Raw genomic sequence first — 21,129 nt, forward strand, 5'->3', positions numbered from 1 at the left:
TAGGTACACATAACAATAAGCATAAGTAATATCTATTCGGGAGTCAGTAGCACGTGAGGAGAAAAAAACTACAGAGAATGTTTAGTGCATTCTAGTCAGGGCAAAGGCACATATTTGTGGTACGAAGAAGACGACGATGAGCGGGCAGTGCCGCGGGGCGCAGAAGATAGAAAGTGGTGAAGACAACGCTCTGCAATTGAGAGCGCGAGAGCGTGGTGCAGTTTATCTCAAGGCATGTTCGGCTGCGGCGATGGCCTGAAAGGCGTTTTGAACAGCCACGTTTTGATATGATCTTAGCTGAAAAGAGCGCGTCGGCCGTTGGACGAGGCCTTGCCACTTCTGGGTCTGACATGGACGACTGCAGGATTGAGCTGCCTCGTCTCACAACCGGCGTCGTAAACAGTGTGTTTTTGCATGCCGACATCACGGGCCGTCCGTACCATGCTCCTGACTTCTGGGATGCAATTGCTACCGTTATGCTCCTTCGGAATGTTTCGTGTAGAGGATTGTATCGGTTAGCCACGTGTGGATGGTGACACGTGAAACAAGCCTTTGAAAGCAGAAGCTAGTTGACTTGGCTAAAATTCGTGTCAGAGGCGTTAAATGTACAGCGTTGGATCCCGAAATCAGAAAAGTCCACTTAAAGCTTCTTTGGCTTCAACACCACCGGATAGTGGGAGTCATGACCTGGGCCGATAGATTGCGGCAGATTCACTGGTTGAAAAAGGAAGAAGCAGCCACTGACCACATCATACATATATTGGAGGTTGTCGATGCCCCTGGTGAGGTCAACAATCAGGTTCCAGGTGTGGACTGTCCAAAGTTGGTACCGTTGCATAGGTAGAGATCGCAAGATACTGGATTCAAGCCTCCTGAACCCAAGCCTTCGGACCCTGGTCCGAGCGAGCTTGATGCACTGCGCCCTGCCTTTGCCGAGCAGAAGCATTTTGTCACGGAAGTGCCTCAGGAGATGGAACCTACTCCAGCGAGGGCCGTGGATGCTGAGTGCAGTGCTGTGCCGTTGACAAAGTCAGCGTCCAGTATGCATGTTGAAATGTCAGTTCAAGCAGCGGCTGTGAGCGATGTGGATCTCCCGATTAATTGGGCGGAGGCCCCGACCGTATTGGATGCCTCCATGGACAACAACGCACAACTGCGCATCGCTGAAGCGTCCCGCAGGTGAGGAGCCACGTGACAGTGGAGATAAGGGGATAGCATGTGAAGTGGAGCTGACGGAAAGAGTGATTTCGAAAAAGAGGTGGACCCTTGCCTTGACCGCGTCGCCAACTCTCATGTGGTTCTCCCCACCCCGGCTGATGGAATTCAGCAAGGCAAGCACCACAAATGGCGGCGCTTGCAGCATTTGAGGTCGCTACCCTGAGTGTGAGCAATATCCGAAGCCAATGGCGTCACTATCAACTTAAGCACCTTTTGTATAGATTAAGATGCCATGTAGCTCTCATCTTGGAAACGAAATGATCTTCTGACGAGACGACGGAATTTGCTCTTAATCCGTTTTTGGTTTAGTTTATGTGGGTTTAACGTTCCAAAGCGACTTAGGCTATCAGGGTCGCCATAGTGAAGGGCTCCGGAGATTTCGACCACCTGGGGTTCTTTAACGCGCACTGACATCGCAGGGTACGTGGGACTCTTGAATTTCGCCTCCATCGAAATCTGACCACCGCGACCGGGACCGATCCCGCGTCTTTCGGGTGAGCAGCCCAGTGCCATAACCAGTGAGCCACGACACACTGCCGCGCTGCAGTGCTGTGAAAAAATGACGGATTTCATGGGCGCCAGATGTGCGGTGAAACCCATCTGACGCTGACCATTCCCAAGGCCCCGGTGCGCGCTTTTACATAAGTGCGTTCCCGTCCTCGCGACTACGTATCACTTAGTGGAGGTGAGATTTTGGCGTCCTAGACCCTCCCTCCGTTCGCAGCAGCCTGTGCTTGGCCGAGCTATCCCCCGAATTTCCGATTATGGCCACCAGTGACGGCAACAATCCACCTGCCAGCACGTCTGAGACGGGTCCTCCACCGAGCCGGAACAACTCCGAATAGCTCAGGTTCTGGATCCCTCAGAAAAGTGGCTCAAACTTTACCAGCGAGTGAACAATTATAACCCCTAGGACAAGACGATGCTGCCGGTGAACGTTGTTTTCTTTCTTGCGGGCACCGCACATCTATATTAGAGAACCATCAGGACACTCTTATTACCTGGTGCAGTTTTTAGGACGGGCTCAAGCCGTGCTGCCCGGAACACGCTATCAAAAATGCCGAACAAACACTTGCCGAACGAGCGCAGCGATCTAATGGTCGCGTCTCTGATCCTCCGACACACTGGTTCTCTCGCCGCCTCGAGGAAGAGCACTGTTCTGCACCTCCTACCTCTCTCCGAGCGACTTTCCGATTCCCAACGCTCCTCATGAGTCTCCAATTTGCTACCGTTGGGGTCGTCCTGGGCACATTTCATTTTACTCTCGGCGTCGTGACACACCATGCTTCTTCACACGATCATCGGCCCGACTGTTCCTGGCTTTCCGTGAGCCCCAATCGCGGAACCCACTTCGTGACTGGCCGCTGCGCCAAGACAAACTCTCCCGTCCCGACTTTCTTCTTTCCAACTGCACCCTCACACCTCCGCCCGATCGACGTGGCCGTTCGCCATCGCCTCGTCGTCGCTCTCCACCGCCGCCTCCTGAAAGCCGGCACCGACAGAGGTGGGGTCGCGGAGCAGTCATCTTCCCCAATTCCTCTGCCTGTAGTTATGCTGACGAACAAAGTGCCTTTATTTGTTGACGGCTTAAATACTTTTTCTGTAGTGAATACTGGTGTTGCTGTGTCCCTTATGAGCCTTTCTTTAAAAAAGCGCCTTGGACGAAAAGGAATGTTCGCCTGGAACCAGTTTCCATGATGTGGGCTGGGGGGGGGGGGGTTTGATGTTTTTTTGTAGGTCGTTGGAAAAGGTTCTGCGCACGGATATCTAAATCATCTTGCTTAGCTATTACCATTCTGTTTGGAGTGATGAGGTCCGATCAGTGCTACATGTGTGCAGTGACCATAGCCCTGCAATTCCACCTATTTTCCACTGTGAACACAAGCTTGTTGACAATCGGCAAGTATGTGATAGTGCTAATTTCACGAATTTTCAGTCTTTCCCAAATGCTCAGCTAGAGAGGATCTACGTTCCTGCAGGACTGTTATGTAATGTGCGTGGCTATTGATTATGGCCCATTTTCTTTATTGACCATTGAATGGTGTCTGCTCAGATAGGAAAGTACAAGAGCCGTATTTTCCAGTCTTGGTGGGAGCTCTGGAAGATGAATATTGTTTCCTGGCGGGTGAAATTTATCAGCGTGCTGTCACTTCTTGTGTAAAGGATACATGGTCCCGTGGTGAACTTTTGGTCTTTCAGGAGTGGGACCAATGCAAGCGGGAGGCTAAAAATCTTGCAATCGAAGCGTCAGCGCGAGTCGCATTTCTGAAGCGTCATCACCTTCGTGAGCATGGACGCACCTCAGATGTCCTGAGTGAGCTAGAATGAATTAATCTGGGGGCGTATGTCGACGGCTTAAACAATAACAAAGCAGAGTTGCAAAAGGTTACCAAAAAAAAACATCAGGGAGAGGGGTGGGAGGGGGGGGGGGTGAACAGAACACTTGTGCGGCCAACCAGAGACGACCGATCATTGCTTTTAGTAGTGCATGATGCAGTGTTTTCCGGGGACATTCGTCAGCGTGCAGTGCCTGCCATGGGAAGTGAGCCGGGTGCAGGGAGATTTTTCAGTATGTGTAGTAGACGAGAAGTGAACAGTCCGTATGAACACGTGTGGCAGGCGCCCTGTGAGCTGGTGACGACTTGCATTGGGCTCGCGTCATCATTTGGGCATGATGGAGCTTGTAGTTTGGCGTGGAGATGGCTTTTTCTGCGAGGGGGACGAGATGACATATCGGCAAGTGCACAAAAAATACGTGCTGAAGATATGCCTCGGCTTACCTCAGTAAAAAGGTTAGACCTTTTCTCATATTGGAAATGTGTATCCAAGTACCTTCAACAGTAATGTAAATCTGCAATAATAATATTCTTCTGCATTTCAATATGGTGGTTACATTACTGGCATAGTGAAAGTAATTTCTTATCCACAAATGAAACTATTCACTTTTTAACACCGTCGACCGAGGCCAATGATTTAGAGATATTGTTGTTGAGCCGTTAACTGAAGCCTACTGAACACTAAGAATTACGAATTACGAAATTACGAATTTGTTGGAAATCTTCAAAACTCGAATCAAACCGCATTTGCAAAGTTCCTTTAGGAGTTAGCAGAGTCTTTTCTTTGGTATGTACAGCTTGTGAAACATTTCTTCTGTCTTTTCAAGCAATTTGTAAACATTAGTGACAGCACCAAAATATGGTCCATGCGCTATTGTTCCCTTGACGTTAATGCACTGCTATCTCCTTTCCCCAATGATGCGGCGAAACAGGGCGGACTGAGAGCTGTCGTGTGGACGGACTGTATGCAGCTGGTCTTCATTATCCTGGGACCTGCAACCATCATTGCGAAAGTTTTCGTCGACCTCAACAGTTCTGGCCGTACAGCGCATGCTCTTAAAGACTTCAACTTCCGTTCATACATTCTGAAGTAAGACACCCATCCAACTCTGTTCTGCATTGTGGCTTGCTGGATTTAAATCAAAACTTCATTTTTCCTCGAGGAGAAGGAGCGGCATGAGTAGTTAAGGAAATCTGGTTGTTTTCTCAAACTAAACAAGAAAAACCTTGGGCATCGTCAAAATAGAAAAAAAAATGCTTACGGTCACAGCAGCCATACCTACATATAAGGAATAAATTGCAGCTGAAGTACTCCAACCAATCCGCACTGCCCCCCTGTTGTCAAGTGGTGTTCAAACGCCATCATTTTATGCAACTGTCACGCAGCATGCATACTGTTGAGTACGCGTGAAACTACGTACATGAGTTACTACCACCTACTGTATGCGCACGGGCAGTATTCAGCTATCGCTCATTTGATACCCTTTGCTGGCTTTAAAATTTCCTTTGTGGGGGCGCATTGCGCTCAGCATTGTAACCAGCTTGCGACCTGTCAAGTAGTAGGAATGAACGTTCCTTGATGTTTCCTCTACGCCGACGTGTTCCTGGATAAGAAAGATGAGATACAGCAACAAGAACGAGAACGTGTTCAGTCTGGATACCGAGTTTTTTTTTGAAAAAAAAAACAGCGCAACACAGGGCAAGGTGAAAACAACGCGATATATCGTGGTAGTTTCCTGATAATTTATTCGCGTCGTGCTGATTTGTATGCATTAAGGGACAGCAATTTAAAATATGTGACTCTAAATGTGGAATGCAAGCTCATCACACTCACAACAGCATTTCAAAAATGCTGAAAGCAGGTCAGCATATTCAAGATGACACAGGATTCAGTAATATATACAGCACTACACATCATAGCACAATGCGGGCACACAACAAAGTGCATATGGGAGAATATTTGCCTCGCAATCTGAAATGCTACGTTCCCTATGCGGGGTACACGTGAGGGCTTGTTGGTTATCTGAGTTGAACCTCCTACAGCACAATACGGAAGAGACGACGACGCGAAGAACGTAGAAAGCAAAGGAAAACCTATATTGGCTGCCAAACTGCTTAAACGGAGGAATCAGCGAAAACCTCATTTTACGACAGTGTTCCTAACACTTTGGAAGAAGTGCATGCCTGCTGCTGATATCTTAACCCACATTTAACAGGCAGTAGGAGCGTGGGTAGTCCAAACATTTTCGAATGGACAGCTAAGTCTCATGATTCCTTCTACCGAATCCCTGCTTCGTTCATCTGGCAGGAATGTTCATTTCTAGCGTGTTGGCTAGCGCGTTCGCGTTCTGCCTGTTGGAGTTCCATGATGACAACTCGGAAGTTATGCGACGGGCAGGGTTAGGTGCCACTCAAATGAATTCTTTATTGAACGGTCTTGCCCCCAGAAGGTACTGAATTCGACGGCGATGCAATAGCATTGCTCTGCTATCGTCGAGGGTCGGAATCACCGCCTGTGTCGGTCGCGCTCAGTTTAAAGCTGCATAACAAATTTCAAGATAAAGCGCCGTAACAAGCTACAACAATCTCGGACAATGCAGAACAGATTCCTGTGGAAGTGATCATTCTTTATCAACATGATTGAATTTCGCGTCACAAAGTGATAAAGCCGTGTGCTGGAGGCCTTCAGAATTAACAAGCAATAAAAAGCTTTGTGGCATTACTTCCCTCTCAAAGAAGGACCACTCGGATGCTTTACAACAAAAGGCAAGGTGGCGAATGTAAACGCTGAAAAGAGAAAAAAAATCGGCAGAGACACTTAAGACTGCTTATGTGTGGTGTCAATGCACCAAGGGTCAGTGATCTTTTGTGTGGTGTGTGGTGTCGTGTGGTGGGTGTTGTCAATGCGCCAATTGTCAATGATCCTTTGTCATTACCCTACGTGAGCACTCTTAAGTGTCTCTGTTTAATTTTTTCTTGCAGTGGCAGACAGTTTCTTTACCATCTGCTAGTACAGCCGCAAGTAACAAAGATTAGCACACGTGACAGAACACCGGAGCGCTGGAATGGCAACGCGTGGCGCTGCGGGTGGCGAAGATCCTCATAACGAGAGTGCCGGGCCGTTCCCATTCTACAGTAATAGGGGAGTTCAGCGGACTGTCACGGACGAGCAAAATTAATGGATAAAAGCAGCGCTATCACCTACTGTTCCCACGAGTTCCTTTTGACAAACCATCGCGGACATAAACAAAGCAGTAATAAAAATAAGTCATGTTTGCTCATGATAACCATGCGATATATTCCACAAAAATTTGGCGACTTCTGTTGCTGTGGCGATTGGTAGCGCTTTTGCTTCGGCGTATAGTCAGTCGCCACAATTGCTCATTTGTTGTCGAACGTCGACGTAGGGAAGGGGCCTAATAGGTCCATAGAGAAGGCTTGAAGGTTCGAAGGCTCGGACTCCCTCCTGCGCATCTCAGCTGAGGCCCTTGTGCTCCTCTCCCCGCGATCTTGGTGAAGCAGTGCGCGCGGACTTACGGTTCGAGATAGCTCGAGCGCTCTCAAAGCGAACAGAGACGCAGCCTGGCGGTAGTAGCAGGCATGGAGCTTCCAATGATTTGGAGGAACTATGCATGATTGTGGCGTGAATGTGTATACCTAGTTCAAGCTTTTAAACGAATTTTGAAGGAGCTTCAATACCGGCGCTTTAACAACGTAAAGACAAAGGCTCTCGGGACTGTACCAATGAATGCAGCTGGGGCGGCGTTGAACGCACCACATAAGCGGGCAGCTGGGGCCTGAAACGTGATGGAAACAAACGACGTTCTGACACGATACTCGTAACTGCGCTGCAGAGGGGCTGGTGCGTTCAAAAAACCACCTACCAGACGCCACTCCCTCCCAGAACACTATTTGTGTGCATGCCAGAGTCCTCGCCCCCTTTCTCTCACGTTCGCCATCTGGCGCCGTAGCGGCAAGTGGTCGGCACTCCGCGAATATTATTAAAAAATTGGAGGGGTGTACACGAACCTAAGATGAAAGCTACCGCGACGCTGCCAGATAAAATCCTCAAGCACGTGCCGACACATTTCTCTCAACCGGAGACACTCACTGTAATCATCCCTGTCATTCATGATGGGTTTCAAAGCGCGACAAGACGGAGACGAAAGGAAGAAACACAAACGACAAGCGCTTGTCGTGTGTGTTTCTTCCTTCCGTCTCCGTCTTGTCGCGCTTTTAAACCCATCATGAATGTTTACCAACTTGCCCAACTTTCTGCCATCCCTGTCATATACACAATTAGTCATCTTACAGCCATGCGTGGCGTCATTATTGCGTTAATCAATTGGAAATCTGCCAGCCGTGATCACTCGTCGTGCTGTTTGGCTGACCGGCTTTATCTATTGTGGTCTGTTGGCCTCAAAGCTTGATGGGCATGCATTGCCAAAAGAATGTCTTTTGTTTTGTTGCACACGAAAGGAAAATTCATTCAGTATTAGCGCCGGTTTTGAACAGCCGTACAGAAGAAATTTGAGGACGTGTATGCTGAAGCGCCGCTTGCTGCGTTGATGCAGGAATTCATTGAAGTAATCCCATGCTGTTGTGGATCTTCTATTTGTATAACTGGCTAAGGGTAGCCGTCCAGACAGTGGCATTGGCATCAAAGTTATACTAGGAAAACAACAGATAGCAAGATCCGAGCGCCTGCTATCCCCTGGTCAAGCACTCCTAACTGTGAAGCGGCTCTACACTACAGTCGCACTGTCAAAGCACATACAGATTTTTAACCCCTTTCATATACCAAACCGCACCCTAAATTCAGCGTCGCCAGGACTGAAATCTCCGGAGAGCTTCAAACCAGCGTCTCCCGCACCCCAGATTGCCTGCACCTTTTCCAGCATTAGTCTAACACCTTCTGCCCCAAGTGACCCACACCTTATGCTGTTCTGGAACACTGTCTCTGTGTGTCCTTTAGCCTTCCAAACGCCCTTCTTCCTCTCTTCTCAAGCCCTCCTTCGTGTATAATACCCAGAAATTCTGTACAAGCGCATTTTTTCATCCAGAAGTGATCTATGAACGCAATTTTTTCTCAATTTGCAAGATTGCACGGTAAGAAGTCTCGTGTGCGCGTATTCCTAGTCGGCACGTTTGTACGACAAAATCATTTGTTGGGCGACTTGGTGTTTTCGATGATCCATAACTACAGCGCAAACGACAGGACAGAGATGAAGAAGGGACACCACACAGCGCTGTTTGGTGTCCCTTCTTCATCTCTGTCCTGTCGTTTGCGCTGTAGTTATGGATCACGTTTGTACGTTTTTGCTATTTACCGTTAAGAACGCATCTCACTGGTTTTCTATGGCTGTCTTCGCTACTTCGCGCGAGCGCTGGGCGAACTTTAAACGGAAGATTTTGCAACACATCGAGAGGTTAGACCTTAATCTACAATATACTGATAATAGTGCTTTACAACACTTCAAAGCTTCCTCACAGCTGCACCAATATAACGGGTCCATTAAGGCTTATCCCACACCACTGCCTCGGCGTTTTCGACATAGGTTTTTTACGATGAATTTTTCGTCACACTCACAAATATTTAAAAAGAAAACACTTTCCCACGCCCTAAACCCGACATGTAAGCCACTACACAAGCTCAACACCAACTTACTGCCTTTGCTAGTGTTGCGGGACTTTCTAATACATATTCTAAATGTTCACGAGTGCACCTCAACCGCCATCTTCCTCGCAGAAAAGCGTCCTATGAAAGCATGATTGCCTCGTCCGTTGCAGTGGGCTGCCAACTTGTGGTTCACTGTGCACCTCACATTCTACTCGAGTCGGCTTCTGAATTAAAAGGGTACAGACACAAAATTTCGAAAGCGAAAAAACCCTGCGATTGGTTTCGTTAGCTTAAGGAAATACGTTCAAGCAAGATTCAGTCGCAGGCGTTGAGTGGAACATATTTGAATATTGTTTGGAAGGCTGTCAGAGCAACCGGTAAGCACTTCTACATGCATCGTTCGACGTCAAGTGGCACTTGCCGCAGTTAATTTGACGTGAAAGAACCCAGCGGCTGTCTTCGGAATAACCACTGCTAGCCGGCGACGCCGCGGCGCCATCAGTAGTGTTGTAGACCAGGTTGGCAGGTCCGCCGTGATGTCAAGGCGCTCTTCAGCTCCAGCGGCGACCAAAACAGAAGCTACCGGTGCTTAATCGTTTGTAATTAGTTATTAACGCTACTGACTGGTGTTTAGAGCTCATTTTCATGATTAGGAGGACAGTAAGCCTCCTTCAAAGCAAAAATTGAACACCCAAGGACTTTATCTGTACGATTCAGGAGGACCACGCCGGAAGCGAAAATCTAGACTAATAAAATTTTCTGCCTCTCGTGCCTTTGGTGCCGAAGCTTGTGAATAGCGACCACAAGGACAGAGGCGGTGTCCTCGAACTGCGAAGTGTAGATTAGTCTGAATGTAGATTTAGGTTCAATTTTTTTCTTTTAAATGTATCTTTATTAGGTGGCGTCTGCTTAAAGAGACGCTAAGTACAACTCCGCTCATTTTTTTATCTTAGTAAAAGCTTCTTGTTTGGCTAGAATTGCCTGGGTTCATATTGACACGAAGTTGTGAGGACGGGAGCGGTTTTATTTACAAGAGGGGACCGGGGGCGTCACTGGACGGTCAGGGTCGGGCGGACTCCACCACAGTCTCGCTCACACCGTGATCATCTTCTTTCCACTGCACTACAGTGCGTCAGCACCGCAGCGCGGTGTAACACTTTGCTCGGGGCAGTCGAAGCTCGTCCTCGAGCGAGTTAGTCAGCGGTGTGATTGCAGCGTTTAAGACGGGCTATGTGAACGACCAGGACTTTGCCAGAGCGGCGATTTCCTGGGGTGACTTTGGCGATTGTGTAGTTAACGTCACTGAGGCGATCCAAAACAACAAAAGTGTAGCAGTACTTTGCGAGGAATTTCTGGTAGAGGCCCCGTCGACGCAGTGGCGTCCAGAGCCAAACGTAGTCACCGGGCTCATACGTGACTGCAATGTATCCACTGTCGTAAGGGCACTTGGTGCGAAATTGTGCTCTGAGTGTTCGGACGCGAGCTAGTCGTCACACTTCCTCCGCACGGCAAAGAGTCTGCGAAATGGACGGATCACGAAGTTCAGAAAAGGGAAGAATCGTGTCCAGAAAGATGCGCGGTATGTGCGCGTAGAGCAGAAAGAACGGGGAGTATCCAGTGACGTCGTGTGTTCCAGTGTTGTAAGTGTATGCTATAAACGGTAGCACAGTGTCCCAGTTATTATGGTCGGCCGCTACATACGTGGACAGCATGTTCGCGAGGGTGCGGTTGATGCGCTCCGTCAGGCCATTCGGTTGCGGATGATAGGGAGTCGAATGACGATAGTCACAATCGCAGAGCCACAGGAGTACTTCCACAACATCCGCAATGAACTGGTGCCCGCGGTCGCTGTGATTATGATACGAGGAGCTCCGTGGCGAAGAATCACCGAGTGTAGCAAAAAGGACGAGATGTCTGTAACTTTGGCGGACACAAGGGCAGCTGTCCCCACGTAACGAGTCAAGTAGCCGACGCACACAATAATCCAGCGTTCGCCCGTGGTAATCTTGGGTAGCAGTCCAAGCAAGTCGACCCCGATCTTCTCAAAAGGGGAGTGAGGTGGTCTTATCGGTTTCATCAAAAGAGAGAGAGAGAGAGATTCTTACTGAAATACAGAGAATTTAGCCGGCGTTTAAAAATCACTGGCATGCTACTCTGCGCAGGGAGGGGAATTTGTGAGATAAAGACAGAAGGACAGCAATGTGGAAGAGGTAAAAAAAAAAACGAAGATAAAATGCGGCCATGAAATGGGTACTAAGGATACAATGGCGAGTATTGATGTATCGTATGGAATGATGGAGTGCATATTCCGACAAATAGGCTGACGAAGTTCACTGCATAAAAAATGCATGAAGGTAACGAGCAAGTGAATTTAAAGCTTATCTGGATGTCCTATGTCTTTTAAATATGTAAATAGAAAGTTCATTGCAAGTCTCTGTCTCCTAAGGCAGGCTAAGGGACCTAAAACTGTCCATCGTTAGGGGCACTGGGCAGAGCTTCTGCATGCAATGTTCATAGTACGCACGCTCGTTAGCATACGCAGGGCACTTAAGCAAGATATGTTCCACAGTTTCTATCGAGGCACAGTTGTCACAATGCGGACTGTTCATTTGTCCAAAACGGTATCGCAAGCCATTTGTATATGCAGCATTCAGACGAAGTCGATGATAAAGTGTTTCCGGATGTCGAGGAATTCTGGGTGAGAGTCTTGATCTAAGATGTGGGTCGATTGATTGAAGAAATTGGTACTGATGTGTCTGCAAACTCCAAAGCCGTTACATTTCATCGGAAGCAAACCTTTTAGCCATTTGGGACGTATCAGAGTTCGAGAAAAAAGTTCGAATGTACCTCCGATGTTGATGGCCCTTACGGGCCGCTTCATCTGCTTTTTCATCAGCATGAATGCCACAGTGAGCAGGTGCCTACTGAAATGTTATGCAGTGGCCTGCCGCAGCAGCTAAATGATGTGGGTACCCAAGGTCCAGGGAAACTGGCTGGTGATTCGTTTTCTTCAGCAGGTTGTCCAGGATCTCCAGAGATGATTTTGAATCGGTGAAGATAACCCAACGGCCGACGGTTCGGCGAAGGATGTAAGAAACAGCTTCCTTAATGCCGCGAAGCTCAGCTGTCGTAGAGGATGTCCTCCGCTGCAGCCGGTAAGAAAGGGCATGGCCTGTTGAGGGCACACAAAGGCCACAAGAAGAGGTTTCTTTAGTACTTGAACCATCGGTGAAAATATGGGTGCGCTGCCTATACTCCTCGGTTAAGTAGGCGAGAGTAGCTTGCAGAAGCCCTGCCTGTGGCATGCGGCTCTTTGCATTAACACCTGGAACAAACTTCTTCACATTGAGAGGAGAGAGTGTCCATGGCGGAAAGGCCGGAGGTAGTAGTTTCTGTGGCTGATTAATAGTAGGGAGGGGCAGGAGCTGCACTGCCTGGACAAAGCTAGAGTTTGTGAGTTAGGTGGGCACAGTGCAGGAAGTGCTTCTTCCCTTGCAGGACATGGCGGAGATGGGTACGCATAGTTTCCTGGGCGGCAATGACCTGTAGTGGGAGACAACCTGGCTCCGCTACTGTTCCTGATGGAGACGAACCCTTAGGGAGGCCAAGGGATATTCGCAGGCAGTTGTTCCGTGCGGCAACGAGAGTCTTATTTCTTGATATAGATAATCTTTGAAGAGTTCGTAGACAGTAGCGCAAGGTTCCTTCAACGTAGGCCTTTTCAAGCATAAGCATTGATCGTCAGTTGCTACCCCACCTTGTTCCCGCCAAGAACCTGAACACTTGCGATGCTGCAGTGGTCCTCTCGCAAAGTCTTTTGATCTGAGGTGACCATGACAGATTATAGTCGATTACAACACCCAGGAATCGCTGGGATTGTACATATGGTAGCGATCGTCCGCCTAGGAGCAGCGGATATCGGGTCATCGTTTTTTTTTGTAAACGCCATTGCAACACTCTTTTCTGGCGAAAGACGAAGACCTCTGGAAGCCAGGTACATCGAAATGTGCAATAGAGCTCTCTGAAGACATTGTTGGGTAATATAGCGCGAACGTGATGAGGTGCATATGCAGATATCATCAGCATAAATTGTTATGCGGATCCCTCGCGGAAGGTTTCTTCTTATGTGTATAAGGACAATATTGAGCGGCTGAGCACCACTCCCTGTGGTACGTGAAAGCGTGAAAGCGTGTTGGACCGTTTGCAGTGGTGATAAAAATTTGCCGTTCTTTTAAATAATGCCCAATTCATTTGTATAGCTTTCCTCCAAGGCCAAGACTGGCAAAGGCTGCGAGAATTGCATGGTGAAAGACAGAGTCAAAGGCAGCCTTGATGTCTAGGAAAACGGTTGTCGAAATGTACCCAGCATGAAGGTACTCCTGAAGTGATGAGACGAGGGCGATGATATTGTCAGTCGCAGACCTGTTTTGACAGAACCCGTTCATTTCTTGAGGGAACTCATTTCGGCTTTCTAGGAACCAAGTTATGCGTTTGCAGACCATGCGCTCCATGAGCCTACCTACGCAGCTCAGTAGGGCAATGGGCCGGAATGATGCGTAGCTTGTTGGCTGCTTACAGGGTTTCAAAACGGGCGCAATTTTCGCCAGCTTCCATTCCGTGGGGACCTCACCAGTCATCCAGGTAGACTTGTAATACTCCAGAAGTCGAAGACGAGAGGTGTGGGGTAGCTTTGCAATGGCGTCATAGGTCACCTCATCATGACCCAGAGACGTGTGTCTGTCTCCGCGATAGCTGTGGATCGTTCTTCCATTGTGAAAGGCAGGTCTAACGCTGGCACTGCCGCCTTTTGGATGCCTGTTTGACCATCTGCGGAGAGTGTCGAATGCCCTGACCCTGCCGATAGTATCCTGCAGTATTCTTCTGAGACTTCTTTTATAGATTTTTGTTCCTGAAGGGAGAGTGCAGCGAAGGGGTCGAGTTGTTGAAGTGCCGCGCGCATACCTCTAACTATCCGCCAAATATGTTACTGGTTCGCACACATCTAGCGTAGAACAAAAGTCACGCTACTTTTGCCGACTGAGTTTATCCATGTAGCGTCGATTATGATGTTGTGCCCGTCGGCATGCACGTAGGTCATCGAGGCTTTTTGTGCGCAGAGCTTTCCTTTCAGCTCGCCTTCGTATAGCGCAAAGCTTTTGAAATGTGTCATCATTTGAAGGTAGGCTATCATTTTTAGCTTTAATTTCTGTACTCGCTCTCAGGCAATACGCCATTTTCGATGCTAATTCCTCATTGCGAGTTGCCGCAGTAATTCCTCTGCTTACAGCGTCCTTGTATAAGTCCCAGTCTGTAGATTTTATAAGAAATTTCTTTGGGTTCCTCTGCGGATGGAAAGCCGATATGAGGATTGGGTAATGGTCGCTTCCGCGTGTCTCCAAATCAGTGCACCAGTCAAAGTTGTGGGCGATTGAACTTGTGACAAATGTCACGTCGATGCTGCTGGTAGTAGGTAGGTGATGCTGGCGTCATTTAATGGCTGAAGTGAATGCTCGGAGAGAAGTTTTGCAAGCTTGGAACACAGGGCACATATATGTGAGCTGCCCCAAATTTCATTATGAGCATTGAAGTCTACGCAAATAATATGCGGTGAGGGCGTCCTTGCTATAAAGTTTTCAAGTCTCAAGGCATCAAATGGCGTGCCTGGCTCAAGATATACTCCAATCAGAGTGTACTGTTGTACGGCAATAACTGTGACAGCGCACATGTATTCATTGTCGTTGTGAGGCGGGACATCAACCGATGAGGCCGGGATGTCCATACGAAAGCCTATCAGCAATCTGCTGACGTTACTTGGTCGTTTTGAATGATGGAAATAGTATCCGTGGAGTCGGCAAGTTTCCTCGACGCGTGATTCACAGAAGACTATGAAGGGGAAGCGGTACGCTCGCACGAGCTGTCGGAAATCTGAGAGCTTAGAGCGTAGCCCGCGAGCGTTCCACTGGGAAATGGTGCATGTACGAAAGATGTTGTGAATTGTCAGCTGTGGCGAAGTTGTCGCTGTTGAAGTGAGGTATTACGCCCGTGCGGAGCGTAGGAGACCGACACCAACGGCTCCATTGCAAGGACAGCTTCTACTCCTGGGAGTCCTCCTGACGAAGGGTTTGCACGGATAAGAGCCTTGATGGCTACAAACAGCATCGGAATCAGTAGGCATGTGATATCTTGTTCAGAGCTTCCGGTTTGCTGCCTGTAGTCGATCTTCCTGTCATGTTGTGGCGCCTTAGGCTCAGAGCGAGCGACGCTGTTTGTCGGGTCTTGTGCAGTGCGTTGCAGCAGCTTTGATGAAGGAGAAGAACCAACGGACTTCCCACGCGTCTTTTTTACCGCATCTGCGTAGGTCTTGTCAGCTGCTTTGCCACGCTGCGTTGACTGATTCTCGGAAAGACCTGCCGCAGTCGTGAAAACCACTTCGGTGTTAGGTAGTGGTTCATGGTGCTTAGGAGGTTTCACTTGTGTTTGCTCTGCCGTGCGAGCAACTGTGGCTGCTTTGTTTCTATAACACCCTCCATAGGAAGCAGGGTGTGGGCCACCGCAGTTAGCACATTTAGGTTGCGCTCTCGAAGTGCATTCTTTGTGCGAATGGGGGCCAGCACACACTTTGCAACGCACGGGGCCGTTACAATGTCTTGATATGTGGCCATGCCTCTGACATTTATAGCACTGAGTTGCTGCGGTGACGTATTCAGTTACAGGGTAACTACAGAACCCAAGCGTTACTCGCTTTGGTTGCGGCGCATCTTTTGCGAATTCCAATATAACTGTGCGACGGCGTACCTCTTTGATCTTTCCACCATCCTCAGGAGTGTAGGCGGTTAGCCTCCTTGCTAAAGGATACCTTGGTCGCGTAGATATTCCTGCAGATCTTCGTCTGTGTATGTGACAGGTACATCTTGTATTTTGCCATAGCTTGCCATGTAAGAGTATGGGACTCGGGCCTCTACAGCCACTCCAGCCAGCTTACTTACCGTGAGCAGACTGTTGGCTGCGGGCAGCATCGGTACTGCAACCATCAGGCTCCCATCCTTGTGAATGCGATGGCTGAGGACTTTTTCTTGAGCCGATGCTACAACCGCCGAAGCCACAATGTTGAGGTTGGCTTTCCATAGACTTCCTCCTTCCTCGGTGGGCCTGAAGACTACAGAAACACCGGTAGCTCTCTTTTTCTTGTACGAGACAACTGTGAACGCTGGGTTTCAACAACCCAGCGGGCCAGGCAATGCGATGCTTAAAGCGTTGACACTGTAGAGAGCCTTCAACGTACTGCTGAGCTATCTTGTAAAGTCTAGGCCAGTAAAAGCATTGCCGCGTCCTGTGTAACCCGCGAGAAAACCCTTGATATCCGGCAGAAATATCATCATGCAAGGCATGCAGGACAACGCCACGAAGACTCGCAGGGACAACCAAAAGCAGACATCCACCCTCCACGGAATAGTTGTTAAAGAACACGCCCTCCGATATGACGAATGGCGTTGCAGGAGCAGACGTACGGGCTTGATCAAACAACCGTTGTAGACTACGACCCTTGAGTTGTTTTTGCTGGGAAACGCGGCAGAGACAGAAGATAAACAGTCAACGAAGTTCTCTTCGCAACTTGCCGTGTCTGGCAGAGGGAAACAGGACAAACAGTCGGAATCAGCATGGCGGCGACCGCTCTTATACACCAATGTAAAGTCATATTCTTGGAGGCATCAGGCCCAGCGAGCGAGTCGACCGGAAGGATCGCAGAGGCCAACAAGCCAACACAACGAGTGATGGTCTGAAACAATCTTGAAGTGACGTCCACGTACTCGTAGATATGGTCGAAACGTTTGCACAGCATAGACGATAGCCAGACACTCGACTTCCGTCACGGTGTAGTTGTCTTCTGTTTTTTTCAAAGTGCGACTTGCTCATTCGACCCCGTGCTGGGCGCCGTTGTGGAATTGGATTAGCACTGCGCTGACGCCCACACCGCTGGCGTCGGTATGGAGCTCTGTCGGCGCTTCCGGGTCAAAGTTGCGCAAACCAGGTGCAGAAGTGAGCAAAAACTTCAGCTGCTGGAAGGCAGACTCACAGGCAGACGACCACAGAAACGGGGCGTCTTTAGGAAGGAGGGAAGTCAAGGGACGAGTGAGTTGGGTGAAACCGTGGATGAAGCGGCGGAAATGGGAGCATAGGACCATAAAGCTGCTAAGGTGTTTCAAGGAGCATGGCTGTGGGAACTCCCGTACGGCAGCGATCTTCTGTGTGTCTGGCCGGATATCATCCTTGTCGACCAAAACCCGCGGATAAGGGTTTGCTGCTCACCAAAGTGGCATTTCTTGGAGTTTAACACGAGTCCAGCTTTTGCAAAGCTAGCCAGCCCCATACCTAGTCTTTCGTTATGCTCGCGAAAGGTCTTTCCATAAATGACCACATCGTCGAGGTAACACATACAGACCTCCCACTTAAGCCCACGCAATATTGTGTCCATAAATCACTCAAAAGTAGCGGGTGCATTGCATAACCCTAAGGGCATGACAGAAAACTCATACAGTCCATCGGGCGTAATAAAAGCTATCTTCTCCCTCTCTGATGGATGCATGGGGATCTGTCAATACCCAGAGCGCAGATCAACCGACGAGAAGTACGACGCAGATTGAAGACAGTTCATGACATCATCAATACGCGGGAGCGGGTAGACGTCCTTCGTCACAGCATTTCACCGACGGTAGTCTACGCAAAAGCGCCAGGAGTTATCCTTCTTGCGTACCAGTTTAACAGGAGCAGCCCATAGACTTGACGACTCCCTGATGACGCCTTTCTGTAGCATATCTTGCTCTTGCTCGTTTATCAGCTTTCGTTCAACCTGGGACACACGAGAAGGCTTCTGTCTGATCGGATGAGCGGTAGCGGTGTTGATGTGATGCTGTGTGCAAGAAACTGGCAGCGAAGGTGGAATGGCTGGCTGAGCGAGATCAAATACCGACGTATACTGGGTAAGAACAGTCTGTAAAGCGAGCCGTTCGGACGACGGAAGCGACTTGCTGATCATGCGCATGATATTGACAGAAAAGTATGCTGCACGACTGGAAGGCTCGCACTCAGACACGCATCGGATAGTAAGAATGTAATAAGCATGAAACCGAGCGAGTTTAATCCCCGATAGGATCAAAACAGGTTCCAACGAAGCATTCACTGTCCATAGTTGTGCGCAACTGTCTACTACGGCAACAATGGCCCGGGGCACCAGAACAAGCTGTTTCGTGGCGTTGTGCACATCTGGCTCAACAAGCAAGTGGAAGGTGCCCGTGCTGTTGTCCGAAGAGGGAACAAAGACGAACATTGCTGCCATGGCTGGTAAAAGCACATGTTGCGTGACAATAAAGGCACCATCACTGCGGTCGGGTGAATCCTGCATAAAAGTAGGCAGCATATTGCGCCGGACAGAAATTTCTGCCGCTCCGCAAGCCAAAGTGGCCCCGCATTCACGTAAAAAATGAATACTTAATGTGACATCATACGTGGCATCGAGTAATACGACAAATTTTGCTCAAAACATCACTCGAGCAATAAGGACTGATAGGAAGCAGATGCCAACTGGGCGCAAAGTTTCACCCCCAACAGCACGAAAACTAGCAGTCTGTTCCCGTGCAAAAGAATCACTTTGCGTCCAAGGCGCTTTTTGAAAGAAAGGCTCATCACCGACACAGCGGCACCGGTTTCCACTAATGCAAGAGTGTTTAAGCTACCAACCCGCATAGACACTTTGTTCTTCAACATAATGACCGGCAGAGGAATTGTTGATGACGACCGTTCCACTATCTCACCTCTATCGGCCGCAGGAGCTTGTTTTCCGGCGGTGGTGGGGAAGAACGACAACGAGGCTATGCTGAACGGCCATGTCGTGGGGGCGGTGGTGTGAGGCTGAGGTCGGAAACGGGAGAATCAGGGCGGAAGAGTCGGTCTTAGCGTGGCTGACAGTCACGAGGAGGTTTCCAGGACTGGGGGCCACGGAAAGCCAGGGTCGGCCGGACCGACGATTGTAAGGAGAAGCGGGGTGGTTGGTTGCGACGCCGACAGTAACGGGAAATGTGCCCAGGACGACCACAACGATAGCAAATTGGAGCCGCACGTGGAGCGTAGGAAACGGGGAAGTCGCACGGAGAGAGATGGGAGTTCCGAGGCGCAGTGGCAGATGCCACGAACAAGCTGGCGCACAAGCTACTGGTGCTAACAGCGATTCCTAAATGCACTTAAGTCGCCTCCGTTTGAGGAGAGATTTTCTCTGAGGGTTCGGAAAAGACTAGGCCAGGGGAAGGTAATGGGCCCTGTTGGCCCATCAAAGATTGTCGCTCCCACTCACGCAGACGACCGTTAAAGCGCATTGCTGCTTTGTGCGCACAAGTTCGACGATTCACAAGTGTCTTCAACGAAACAAAACGATGATCACAAAACAAACAGCGGAGGGGGTGAGCAGGGCGACCCGAGGGAAACGAGAAATATCAGGGGAAAAAAACGAGAAGAAATACTGCAGAAAGAGAGAAATAACGCACGAGAGGCAAGTGTGGGGAGAAAAAGGATCAAAAGAAATGGAAGCGGTTCCTCGGTGTCCTCCCTGCAAGGGAACGGTGGAAGAAAGGAGAGATGGGGAGAGACAGAGAAGGTGGAGGAGCGGTTTCCCCTTGCTGGGCTTCCACAGAGGCGGCTTATTCATTTGTAGCCGACCAGATTCATGAAGCCCTCGGTTTTGAGGGACTTTGGCCGCTCGATGGGCAGGCCCAGAGCGCGGTCCCAGATCATCATCATCATGTATTTTCCCTTAAGGACCCCTAGGCGTGGCATTACATAATAGGGGAGCACAAAAATGAAATCACAAACAATAGGAACATTTGAAATATAACAGTGAAGAAGGCAAAATAATTGTTGAAAGAGCATTAAAAAATGAAAAAGGGAACAATCACAGGTACACCGTGGCCATCACGCTATATCAAGAGGAGGAAAACGGGAACACTGATTTGCAGACAAGGCTTCAGCAATGCAACACGTGCAGAGGTGGTACTCAAATGTGTCGGGCATTACACTGTAACTACGCTAACGGAAATGATAAGATAAAAGGAGGGTTTTGAATTTATTTGGATCGTGCTCAGTTACAACTGCCTCAGGCAGCTCATTCCACTGTTCAATGGCGGATGGCAGGAAGGATTTCTGAAAGGCATTGGTGGAACCATGTAAACGCTGTAGGCTCAGACTGTTAAAAATACGACATGTTCTCTTAGGAGGGAGTAGAAGTGTGCAGTGCAATTGAGGAAAACTGTAGTATAACTTGTGGAAAAGTCAGAGTTGGGAAATTGTACGGCGAAAAGACAGTGGCGGTATAAGCGAAGAGAGGACGCCGAGGGACTTCGTGTCACTTGGTGGAGGTGGGGTTTTGGCGTCCTGGGCCCTATCTCCGTTCGCAGCAGCCGACGCTTGGCCGGCCTACCACCCGCATTTTCCATTACAGCTACCCGCAACGGCAACAATCCACCACTTAACAGCAAGTCTGAGCCGGGTCCACCATTCAGCAGGAACAGCTCCGAACAGGTCAGGTTCTGGCCGCTCAGTGCGAGCCCCGTATGTTTTCTGGCGCTGCGGACGAGGACGTCGAGGAGTGGCTCAAGCACTACCAGCGTGTTAGCAAATATAACCGCTTGGACAAGTCGATGCAGCTCATGAATATTCTTTTCTTTCTTGCGGGAACAGCCCTTTTATGGTTCGAGAACCATGAGGACGCACTAGCTATATGGGACAGTTTTGTAGACGAGCTCTAGGAGTGTTTCGGTGACACGCTGTCGAAAAAGAAAAAAAGCCGAACAAACACTTTGCCAACGAGCGCAACGACCTAATGAGACTTCTACAACGTACATTGAGGAAGTTCTAGAGCGGTGCTCCACTGTAAACCACATTATGACTGAAGCCGACAAAGTCGGCCAC

General features: G+C 49.2%; 1 protein-coding gene across 1 annotated transcript in view; it reads left to right on the plus strand.

Annotated features, from left to right (window-relative positions):
- The window catches only part of LOC149325288 (sodium-coupled monocarboxylate transporter 1-like), a 63,580-nt gene that overhangs the window by 18,293 nt on the left and 24,158 nt on the right, over positions 1-21,129 (plus strand). Inside the window, exon 5 of the mRNA XM_089564223.1 lies at positions 4,487-4,644. Within this exon, the coding sequence (XP_089420349.1) occupies positions 4,487-4,644 (158 nt within the window). The remainder of the gene's footprint in view (positions 1-4,486; positions 4,645-21,129) is intronic.

This window comes from Amblyomma mixtum, chromosome 10 (assembly GCF_055824585.1).
Source record: "Amblyomma mixtum isolate Tamu chromosome 10, ASM5582458v1, whole genome shotgun sequence".
Classification (NCBI taxonomy): Eukaryota; Metazoa; Arthropoda; class Arachnida; order Ixodida; family Ixodidae; genus Amblyomma; species Amblyomma mixtum.